Genomic DNA, 11,909 nt, shown 5'->3' with positions numbered 1-11,909 from the left:
GTGTGGATGACCATGCAGCAGGATGGATTGTCCAGAGTGGAGCCTCCCTCACTAGAGACACTCCAGAACCCTCCGGACACAGTCCCATGCTATGTGCTCCGGGCTGCTGCAGAAGGGAAGGCTGCACCAGATCACGGGCAGTGCTCCCTTCCAACTCCATTCTGTGACTCTGTGTCTGCTCACGGGCTGGACTCGATAATCCCGCAGGCGATTCTGTGGAAAGCGCGACAATCCCGCAGGGACTGACCCTCGGGAAGGGACTGACCCTCGGGAAGGGACTGACCCTCGGGAAGGGACTGACCCTCGGGAAGGGACTGACCCTCGGGAAGGGACTGACCCTCGGGAAGGGACTGACCCTCGGGAAGGGACTGACCCTCGGGAAGGGACTGACCCTCGGGAAGGGACTGACCCTCGGGAAGGGACTGACCCTCGGGAAGGGACTGACCCTCGGGAAGGCGATCCCCGCCGGGACTGACCCTCGGGAAGGGAAGGTGATCCCCCTGCCGGGACTGACTCTCGGGAAGGGAAGGCGATTCCCAGCAGGGACTGACCCTCGGGAAGGCGATCCCCGCCGGGACTGACTCTCCGGAAGGGAAGGTGATCCCCCTGCCGGGACTGACTCTCGGGAAGGGAAGGCGATCCCCGCCGGGACTGACTCTCGGGAAGGGAAGGCGATTCCCAGCAGGGACTGACTCTCGGGAAGGCGATCCCCGCCGGGACTGACTCTCGGGAAGGGAAGCCGATCCCCCCTCAGCGCTGCCCTCAGCGCTCCCGGCCCGGCCCGGCTCTGAGGGCGGGCGGCTCCTCCGCGCGCGGACAAAATGGCGGCGGCGGCGGCGCGCGCGGCCGCGCGGGGGCGCTGCGGGCGCGGGCAGCGCGGGCCGCGGGCAGGGCTGAGGGCTCCGCGCTGAGGGCTGAGGGCGGCCGTGCCTGCCCCGCTCCCTCCCCGCCCGCGCCGCCTTCCCCGCCCGCCCGCCCGCCGGCACAGCGCGGGACGGAGCAGCGGCGGCCCCGCGGTGGATGCGGGAGCAGCGTCGGCTCAGGAATGCAGCAGCCGGGCGGCGCGGACGGGAGCCTCCCGCTGCTGCTCCCGCTGCTGCTGCTGCTGCGAGCGGGCAGCCGCGCCGAGCCCGGGGACGCCACGCAAGGTAAGGGGGACGCGGCGGGCGGCGGTCCCGGCCGGGCTGAGAGCAGCCGGGCCGGCACCGAGGGGAGCCTCTCGTTAACCAGCTCGGGGTTTTATGCTCGGTCTGTGTTTAATTGCTTCGTAAAAAAAGCTCTTTCCAAGTGTTTGGGCCAGTGAGCGTTCCCAGCGTAACCATTCGCAGGCGGTCCCGCTTTGCGCTCCGTGATTGATGGTGCCCGAGGTGTGTTACCGCACTGGGGACTTGTCCCTTGGATCCGGCTCTCAGGGCACACTTTGCCATCTCACCCGCCTTGCATCCCTCAAAAGTGTTTATTTATTTATCTGTTTATTTCTTTTCAACCAAGAGAAAGTGTTTCCGTTTTGCTTTTAGCCAGTGGTGTTTATCCCGCGGTCCTTCTGCTTTATCAAGGTTCTGACTCCAGCATTTTTGCGAGGGATTTATGTGTGAAACATAGCGTGAAGGGATTTTGGAGTTGGGATAGCTGGAATTGGGCAAGGACCGATCCCTTCAGGCCAAGTCAGTGAAAAGTGAGCAGTGTTTTTGGACGGCTGCATGAGAATTTCGCTGGGAGTTGGATGTGGTGAGCTCCGGCTCCTCCGCAGCGTTCTGTGGTGGTGCCTCAGTCACAACCCACCTCTGAGAAGTGCTGGTTGATTTATGCCCGTCTTCAATATTTAAAGAAGTGAAAAAAAGTGAAGGCTAAAGAGACAAAGTTGATGAAAAAGCCAAATTTTAACCCGATTGGTAAACACTGTGGGATAACTGCCTTTAAAAATTTGCTTGTCGCTAACAGATGTAGGTGTCTTGTCATATCCCTGTGCCTGGATTTGTGGGGATGTCCCTCAGGATGCTGTTCCTGACGCTGTGTGAGGGAGCGCATCTGCTGGAATGACTTCCCCACGTCCCCGTGGTGCAGATTCAATGGCTGGATGAGTTCTAGCTTGGGGTTGGAATTCTTTGCGACATCTCAATGGGAAAATTCTCAGAAGTTGTTTTCTAATGTCTCAAGGGAATGCTGTGTATGCTTAACAAATAGCTGTGCTTTTTAAATGGGGAAAAAAGGCTATTTCTCCCCTGGTTTTTCAGATAATTTCAAAGCTTTAGGGCAATACCAGATTTTTGGCATGTTTCAAAGAGCCTGGAAATCTAAAATAAAAATAAAAACCCAATTAACATAAAGCAACTGATCACATCGGGTCTGAAAAGGATCATTTCTTACTTCCTGTGCATTCTGCTGGGAAGTACCTATCAGAGTATGAATTCACCTTTGTGTGAATATATTAATATAGTCATTATTAGTCATTGTATATTAATGTAGTCATTACACTGCTGGCCATTAGTACAAGTTACACCAAGAGGGGTTTCAGCTCAATGTAAGAAAGTTTTTGGTTTTTTTTTTTTAATAGTGAGAACAATAATTCACTGGAATTACCACCCCAGGGATGTGGTGGAATCCCAGTGGAGGTTCCCAAGATGAGACTGGATCATCTCAGCCAGACTCCCTTTCCCACAGGGCTGGACCAGGTGATCCTTCCAGCCCGGACTGTGATCTGGGATTATGTACTGTTACTTTCCACTGTGAAGTATTTCCTGTATTTTAAATAATATCTTTGGCAAATGCTTACACAGTGGATTCATGGGCAGATCAAGTGATTTATTTATTTTTTATAGATAGGCATCTGTCACATGTTCAGCCACATACTAGGTTTCCCCCCAAACTAGTTTTTGTGGAAGAATAAAGGAACCTGAACACCCAACACCAATTAAAAAACCAAACAAAGAGAAGTCCTGTTCTGAAAAGTTTTACAGATTTCTTTAAGGTGGCTGTAGTGGTTGGGTAAGTAGAATTTTCTCTATCAGGAACCCAGCCCAGACAGAATCTTCAGTCCCTACCCTTTAACCCTGCCATTTTCAGAAAGAGAATGTGGACCACTGTCTCCTGCTGCTGCCTTTTTGTCCATGACCTTTCCTTGCAGGGAGCAAAACAACCCCCAAAGCTTTGTCCATTCACTGCCTTTAACTTGTGCTCTTCCCAAGGGTGCTCACGGGCTGGCCCGGGTGTTCCAAATAAAAGCACAAAGGTAATGTCAATTTAAGGAACAGCCACTCTCCAGCTTGGATGGTTTTTGCAGTGTGTGGCTCTGGATATTCCCAGCTCAGCTCGATTATTGTTCTTCCAGATCGTGTAACTTTGTGAGGAGTCACAATGGAAGAAGTGTGAACGACAGAAAAACATTTTAAAAGCATGGAGTGAACCCACAGATCTCTAGATTGTGTTTTAGATTGGAGGGGTGCTGCTGATTTCCTTGAAAGTTGAGAGATAAAGTTCCACAGCTCTTGATTAGTCCCTGCGGTTAATTGTTTCATCCCTGGGTCACAGGCTGCTGCTTCAGCCACAATCCAGGAATGAGTTTAAAAACAAACAAAATGCTTTTGTTGCCTTAAGCCTCTAAGAGGATGAGGGTAGATGTCACTGTTTGAGGTTGTAGCCTTGTATTTCTTGACAAAAGTGGCTTGAAGTAGCAGCAAATTATCTTCATGACATCGTTTCTTTGTTTCCATAATTAACTTCTCCTGAAACTGCTATGTTAATTACGTCCTCTCAGGGATTTAAAGTGTTGCAAATGAGAGTTAGGCAGGGGAGTATTTTAAAGCTTGTGTGTATGGATTTAAGTAGGCAAAGAGAGGGGAAAAAAAGAGTTTCCCTGAGGTGTGACACTGGATCCTGCTCTTTGGAAGCAGATGTAGAAATCCAGCAGCCTGCTGGGACTCCAAAGAGCACCTCAGAGCTGAAAACCCTTTTTAAAAATCTCTAACTAAATGCAGCTGCTTTACACACAGCGATTGTCTTGCAAGCCGGAAACATGTAGAAAGTTAACTCAGACAAAAGAAAAAGTGTAAACCTTCCCCAAACCCTGGAAAAAAACCCCCTCAGTCATCCTCAGCTGCAAATGGGATGTTCGCAGTTGTTGTGTGAAGTGTTGTGTCTCAAGCAGTGTTTGGGAATCTGCCGGACTGAGGCGTTCTGTGCTGGGGTCTCGCCTTGCCCGGGGTATCCCGGCGATGCTGCTGCAGCTTCCCGGGGGAATTGTTCCCTGGCACAGCTGGAGCGTCTCACACCCCGCCGGACAGAGGTGGAGGTGTGCCGGTGATCCCCCAGCCTGCGTTTGGACAGAATCCTCCGCATCAAACACTTAAACCAACTGCAAAGACACTTATTTTACTGTTAACATGCTGGCTTTGAGCCAGGGTTCTGCTTTTAAAAATTAGCGAGCCCCGTGCTGTGTCATGAAATCAGCTCCCTAAAGCTGAGCTCGAAGAAATTCTGGCTGAATAGTGAAGTGATTTTGTAGGGCTTTTCTTGTTTCTTTTTCATTGTAATCGAGGAGATATTGAAAGTCAACGAATCTGCACATTTATAAATGGAACAGCGGTGAGATGAATAAACGGGAGGAGAGCTGTTGTCAATGACTCTTTGTAAATAACAACAAAATACTGGTGTTAGCTGAAGGATGCTTCTGTGGGGGTGGTGATTGCAGTTGTACATCCCTTATGATGAAGTGCTTTAAAATTCCTGAAATTCTGCATTTGGTGTACAGTTTCATTTGGTCAGGTGCTGCAGAGGAAGCCACAATTATTTTTTTGTCTGTTTACAAGCAGAGTCACCGCTGTCCTTGCCAGGAGTGTGGCATGTGAGAGGCTTGGACATGTTTAATGTCAGTTAATTGGGCTGGAATGACAGGATAGCCAGGGGAGGCTGTGAAGTTTGCCAAGGTGGAAAAAGGGAATAATTTCAGCTCCAATATATATCACTAGTGTGTGATGTAGTGATAAAGCTCTAAATATTACCATTATTTAATAGTAAGGCTCTCTGAAGTCCCCCAGAGAATACAATGTAAAATAAAAGGACTTGCCTATGTTTGGACCCTAATGCAATGTGATATTGAAAATGGTGCTCTGCCAAAGTCGGGCAGCTTGGGGAAAAGAAGTAGCTTGAGAAAGGAACCCTTTAGTGAGGAAAGCAATAACCCAGGCTCCTCAGCCTGCTGCCATGCCAGCATCCCGGCGTGAGGAAGATTGCTTTCCAGGGTCTCCTCCTGAAGTGGAGACACTGGAGTGCCACTGTTCCCAGGAAATCTGCAGGGCAGTAGAAGAAAGGAGGTGCCTGGTGCCCTGTGGAAGGAATGCCACGGTTCCTGTTGCTGGGATGGACACAGATTTGGAGGAATATTGTCAGGTAGGACTCCTGACAAAATGCTGCAGTGGTCACCAAAGGAGCAGAAGGTGCAGCACTGCCGTGGAGGAGGGACTGGCAGGGATAAACAGGCTGTGTGGCCAGGGCTGTGTGTGCAGAGCTGGCCTTTCTCTGCTGTTTCTCAGCGAGCTCTTACGTGGAGTTTCCAAGGCAGGAGCAGGAGAAAGCTCAGGTCAAGGCTGCTTCACTGAGCTCTGTGGGGCTTTTGTGCTTGACATCCTGTTCTAACAGCCCCCTTTGGAGAGCTGTGTGGAGTCTGTGGATCAGAGAGGGTAAAGGACAGCAAAAAATGGTCTTGCAGGACCTGTCCTGGATCACGGTGTTGGTGGGGGCTGGGTGCTGTGTCCCTGTTGGCTGGAATGTGCCAGTTTGGGGGTGCTGGTCCAGGCCTGGCTTAACACTCCTGGGCCCTGCTGAGATTTGCTGATCTCTTTGCTCTTGTTTCCAGTGACTCTGGGAAATGGCTGAGGCTGAGTCAGGGCAGGTTTAGGCTGCATATCAGGAAAAGGTTCTTCCCCCAAAGGGTGGTTGGGCCCTGAACAGCCTCCCCAGGGAATGGTCACAGCCCCAAGGCTGCCAGAGCTCCAGGAGCATTTGGACAACACTCCCAGACACAGGGTGGGATTGTTGGGGTGTCTGTGCAAGTTCAGAAGTCAGGCTGGATGATCCTTTGGGGTCCCTTCCAGCTCAGGATTCTCTATGATATTACATGGGAGACTGGAATCCTGAGCGTATTTATTGTGCCCTGGGAATGTTGACGGCAAAGAAAATTTGTCTGCTTTTTGTGTCAGGGAAAGCTAAAAAAAAATAAGCAAATAAGGCAAATCCCATGTGTACAGGCAGCCACTGTCCCCAGGAGCTGGAGCAGCAGTGCTGGGAACTTTGTGCAGATGTTCTGTGGTCTCTAAGCCCTGCTGAGGCTCTGGGCTGTGCAGGGATGTGCTTTCACTCACTCACAGATATTTGGGACTAGCTTTAAGTTAGGACTTTGCCATCCCAATATGCACTGGGAAAGTTTCATAACTGGGTGAGTTCTTGAGAAAAGCTCGTGCAGGCTCTGGGGGAAGCCTGGATTTTATTAAAAGGTTTTTTTCAAGCTGCTCAGGTCATATGCTGAAACTGATATGGCACAAGGGCTTCCTGTGACCTTCTGCTCCTTCCCTCTCAGGGCTGTCCCTGGTGTGTCTCCCTGTCCCGTTCCCAGATGCTCTGTCTGTCTGTCTGTCTGCAGCACAGCCCTGAACATCATCTGCTCCAGGCAGATCCGGGAAGGAGCTGGAGCTGGGAGCCAGAGCACAGCAGCAGGCCATGGGAAATGGAGAGATCAGAGATAAGCGAGGGAAAAGCGCTCAGTAACCTCCTCACACATTCCCTCCAGAGGCTGGGAATGGAGCAGGGGAGCTTTTCCTGCCCTGGGAACTTGAGAGTGGCTCTGGAAGGATGTGCACTTCCACAGTCACAGTGTGCACAGTCCTCTGCAAAGCTGCTCTGGTGGCCCAACCCCCCTGAAGATGCTGAGCTGAGCTTTAAAGGATGGAGGGTGGAAATGTGATGGGCTGCCTGAGGCTGCCCGTGGTGTGCCTGGTCCATACAGAACACCATGGCTGCTCCTGCAGAGACAGAACATGTGCTGGAAAAGGAGGGATTGTGATCTGAGTGGCCTTAATTTCGAAATTCTTGAGGGCCTTTAGCTCTTACCCTTTAGCTCTTACAGTGGATACTGTTGGCATCCACTCCTGTGGAACATTCAATGTGTTCTGTCTCTGAATTCAGTTTCGGTCATTCTGTCCTCAAGGGTGTCACTGTGAACTCACAGAGGTCTCAGGAAGACAGAAGCTTGGTCAGATGATAAAAAATTAAAATCGGTGTTAGAACTAAGATTAGATCTGGTTTTCCTCACGTGAGGTCCTCTTTGCAAAACCTCTGTCAGCCTTTCTCCTCATGGAGAGGAACCGTCCTCACTGTACAGGGAATATCTCACCTGTGACACCTTTATGGAGTTAATGTATATCAGAGCCCTGTGCAGTCTGCACTGGATTTACAACAGCTCTTGCCTCTCCCAGTTTTTCCTGTAAGGGGTCAGTTATCATGGGTGAGCATCTCTTCTCCAAAATTAACTTGGCTTCAAATGAAAGGAAGTGTCTTTTTAATTGTTTTGTTTACTCTGAAGTACTTGATGTGCTGTATAAGTAACAAGCGTTCTGTGCGTTTTCATTTTGAATTCTTTTTTGTATATGTTAATTATTCATTCCATATGCTTGGATTTTTCTTTATAAAACACATTATCTCTCTGTGAATTTAATGAAAGTCTGTAGCACGATGGAGACATCTCTTTTTCTCCAGAACGTGCTGAGTGCAGAGAGCAGCACGTTGAGCTCTGCTTTCAGTGAGTTTCACCTACAGTGACAGGAGGTCATTTAATTCCCAGATGATTGTCAGGAAGATGGATTTATATCATTAAATGCTTTCAGGAGGCCGAGGAAGAGCTCGTGGTGGACCTTTGCATCTGCCTGCTGCCATCTCTGAGGCTGAAACCCTTCATGCTCACCAGAGGATGTTTCTGAACTGAGGGCCCCTGACTTTTACATTCACTTTCTTGGCAGCCTGACAGAGCCCAAGTCTGGCAACCTTTGTAAGTGAGATGCAACAAGCCTCACTTATTTCAGCTATTGCTGTGTCACTGTGTTTTTAATTTACTGTAATTCAATAACTGACACAATGCTGGAGCAAATAAATGGGCTGTGAACATTCTCATAGACCTTGGGCGTCCAGCTCAGGGCAAGATTTAGCTTTTAATTAACACTGTCCATGAGAGTTATTGTTAAAATTGCATCCTTTTAAATAAGTCAATCTGAAGTTGATTAAGAGATAAATAATTGAAACCTGGTGTGGGATAACAGAATGCATTCTAGTGGATGCAGCAGTGGAGCACCACTGGAGCTCCAGACCCCCTTTCTCCTGAGTTTTGGGTCATTCCCATAAGCTGGATGTTGTCATTATTTTTTCTATGCAGGATTTGTTGCTCTGTGTTGAAAAAAATTGTGTTCTTCAGTACATTAAGAGCAGAAGCATTTTACCTGTGTATAAACTGCATTCTTAGCACAGCAAAGAGCTTTAGGAAGGCCTTGGGACACCCTGGTAAAAACTCTTTAAGGGTTTTTACTCCTTTCAGTCCCCTCTGCTACATAAATTCTCCAAAAAGAGGCCCAGGCAAGGGAAGAAGCTGTAAAGGCATCCTCTCACTGTAGGGGAATCTTATTAGCAAAATTCTATTTCATCAAGGATTAAAAGAAACCAGTGACCTGATTTTCTTGTGTTATATGGGAGAGATGATCTCTGATTTACCCTTTTCCTTTTGAGAGCCAGCTTGTAGGATGTGATTTATGTTCTTGCATTCTCTGTTTGTGATTGATCTTTTTTTAAATCCTAATGAGTATTTCTGTGTAGTGACCCCTGAGCAGCAGAAAAATGTTCACAAACTTGAGAGTATTTTATGTGCAGACCTTAGACAATTTTTCTCTTAAAATCTGTGGTCTCCTGCTTTTCCCAGCAGCAAAAATGGTCCTGATATGAGGAGCTGTGTGACCCAACCCCTCTCATTTCAGGCTGAAAACCTCCAGGGAATGTCAATATCAATATTTTTTTGATTGAGCTGTTCAGGGTGAGACAGATTAGGTTGGGCATTAAATGAACTGGGCCGTTCCTTCCTTCCTGAACTGGTTTCACTGGGGAGCCACATTTGGTGCTGATCACACTTGTGGCTCTGCTTTCAACATTTCTGTAGGTCTTAATGGTTCTGGGGAAGTTCTTTGATCTGTCTTGAAAACTTCAGAAGTTGGTACTGAGGGAAAGGGAAGAAGGTGGTCTCAGTGTGGATAGCAGGCACAGTGAATTTCCAGGGAATTTTTGTTCAGTAAAGAAGGAGAGACCACCTGCAAACTGACAGCTTTTCCTTGCCATGGGGCCTTTGGCAGGGTAACAATTCCCCGTGGTGGAAGTGACTCCTGCAAGCAGGACACCTTTCCAAGGGTTTTTGGGAATCTGGACATTTGAAGTTACTCTGTTGTCATTTATGGGGTGTGTTCAGTTCTCTCATCCGAGAGAGAAGGCTCAGTCCTGTTCTGTTCCCTCATCCAAGGCCATTCTGAAGTCTCTGGGCTTGGAGCTCTGAAGCACTGGGTGAATTTTTTGGTCCCTTATATTTATTGTGGAGAACCTCTGCTACATCCAGCTTTAAAAATCCAACAGTAGCTCTAAGAACAGTCCCCTCTTCCAGAAAGTTTTGACAGAATGCAGCACCAAAGTCTTAACTGGGCTTGTTCTCTCTGTCAGTAAATGAGTGAAGCTGTGGCCTCAGGCACCACAGCCCATCCAGCAGGGTCACAGCAGGGACAGCAGTGCTGCCACTGCCTTTGCTTTGGGAAAATCAGAGTTCGGGCTTCTGCACAGGTTTGTGAGTAAGGTGCTGTTTATTTTGTTGTCAGCTCTACAGAAATCCCCTACCCAAACCCTGTAATTGTCGGATGTTCTGTTATCCTATTCCTCCTGCCAGTTATTATCTCCTGAGATTATCAAGGGTAACTTCACCTGGACTAATTGTAATAACTGACAGGGCCCGGGGGGAAGAATTCTGTCTCGGCAGGGCAAGGAGGGATTAGGTGTGTATATATTCCATGTAATTTGCTGAGAGGTGTCTATGTACAGATCTGTCAGAAGAACTGTAAAATCATTTGAAATGTTGCAAGGGATAGATGTGTGGTGATAGGAGGCTCAACTTCCTTCAGCTTTTGTTGCATTATCCCACTGAAGTGAATTTTATAGGCTTTTTTCTGCCCTTGCCTGTATAAGCTGGTGTCAGGCTCCTTGAGAAGGCACTTATGTTCTTGAAGGATTATTGTGTTAATTTAGCTTTCATTTCATCAGGTATCAAGGCTTGATATTATCCTGCTGTTTGTTGCTCAGTTCTTACTGGGAATTACTGACACCAGAGATGTTGGGGATTACACTGAAGATGACTGAGGCGCAGCAAGGAAATAATTTTTGATCTCTGCTTGCTTTGCTGTCTTAAAGATCCTACAAGATCCGAAAGATCCTGGTTATGGCTCAGTCACTCAGCAGTGCTGATTAGGACAGTCAATCTGAGCAGCAGAACCTGACAGGTTTTCTGCCAGAATCCTTTAGAGGATGCATGCAGTGAATGTTTTAGTAACTTCAGTGGGCAGTTGCTTTCAGCCAGCTGAAATATTTCCTGTGTAAAGGAAGACAGACTTTCCACGTGGAAGTCACAATGTGCCCACCCCTGGAGTGGGATATTATTGCCTGAAGAGAACTCCAAAGAAGGAACTCGGTCCTGCTAATGATGGTACTTGTTACCAGTACACAAAGAAAGTACACTGAAAATGCATTTTGATATGTTTTTCTTATTTTTAGACTCAAATCCACTTTTTTCCTTCCCTAGAAAATGCTTTTTACTGCTTTGTTTCCAGCAGTGAACAAATGCAGAGTGCCCTAGAATATTTTATCCTGAAAAACAGGGAATTGCAGTTCCTCTCATGGACTCAGTTGGACTCAAAGTACTCGTGGTGCTTAAAGAAATGGGAGAAACGTTTTGTTTTGCCCCATTACTCTGCTCCATTAAACTCCTGAGTGCTTCCCAACACCTCTGCCCTCCAAATGGACCCTGGCAGCACCAGGATGGTTTTTGTCCAAAAATGTCCAAATGTCCAAAAAGCACTGGGGTGGTTTTTGCCCTGTGGGTTTTTGTCCTGGGGTTGTGCGGGTGCCCCTTTCGCAGAGGCGGGAAATGCCCACTGCAGAAACCCGAATCCTCGGGATTTTGCCTTGAAGCAGGATCCGGTGTTCCCTGTGCTCCCTGCACCGAATCCTCAGGATTTTGCCTTGAAGCAGGATCCGGTGTTCCCTGTGCTCCCTGCACCGAATCCTCAGGATTTTGTCCTGAAGCAGGATCCGGTGTTCCCTGTGCTCCCTGCACCGAATCCTCAGGATTTTGCCTTGAAGCAGGATCCGGTGTTCCCTGTGCTCCCTGCACCGAATCCTCGGGATTTTGTCCTGAAGCAGGATCCGGTGTCCCCTGTGCTCCCTGCACCGAATCCTCGGGATTTTGTCCTGAAGCAGGATCCGGTGTTCCCTGTGCTCCCTGCACCGAATCCTCGGGATTTTGTCCTGAAGCAGGATCCGGTGTCCCCTGTGCTCCCTGCACCGAATCCTCGGGATTTTGTCCTGAAGCAGGATCCGGTGTTCCCTGTGCTCCCTGCACCGAATCCTCAGGATTTTGCCTTGAAGCAGGATCCGGTGTTCCCTGTGCTCCCTGCACCGAATCCTCGGGATTTTGTCCTGAAGCAGGATCCGGTGTTCCCTGTGCTCCCTGCACCGAATCCTCGGGATTTTGTCCTGAAGCAGGATCCGGTGTCCCCTGTGCTCCCTGCACCGAATCCTCGGGATTTTGTCCTGAAGCAGGATCCGGTGTTCCCTGTGCTCCCTGCACC

General features: G+C 48.8%; 1 protein-coding gene across 1 annotated transcript in view; it reads left to right on the top strand.

The window, feature by feature from the left end:
• Nucleotides 1-951: 951 nt before the first annotated feature.
• ROR1 (receptor tyrosine kinase like orphan receptor 1) overlaps nucleotides 952-11,909 on the top strand; it is a 150,174-nt gene continuing 139,216 nt past the window's right edge. Inside the window, exon 1 of the mRNA XM_063406907.1 lies at nucleotides 952-1,148. Coding sequence (XP_063262977.1) covers nucleotides 1,046-1,148 — 103 coding nt within the window. The 5' untranslated portion in view covers nucleotides 952-1,045. The remainder of the gene's footprint in view (nucleotides 1,149-11,909) is intronic.

The sequence above is a fragment of the Prinia subflava genome, chromosome 10, assembly GCF_021018805.1.
Source record: "Prinia subflava isolate CZ2003 ecotype Zambia chromosome 10, Cam_Psub_1.2, whole genome shotgun sequence".
NCBI classification, from domain to species: Eukaryota; Metazoa; Chordata; class Aves; order Passeriformes; family Cisticolidae; genus Prinia; species Prinia subflava.
Note: the sequence above shows the minus strand (reverse complement) of the source record. Positions and strands in the feature narration are given on the sequence as shown.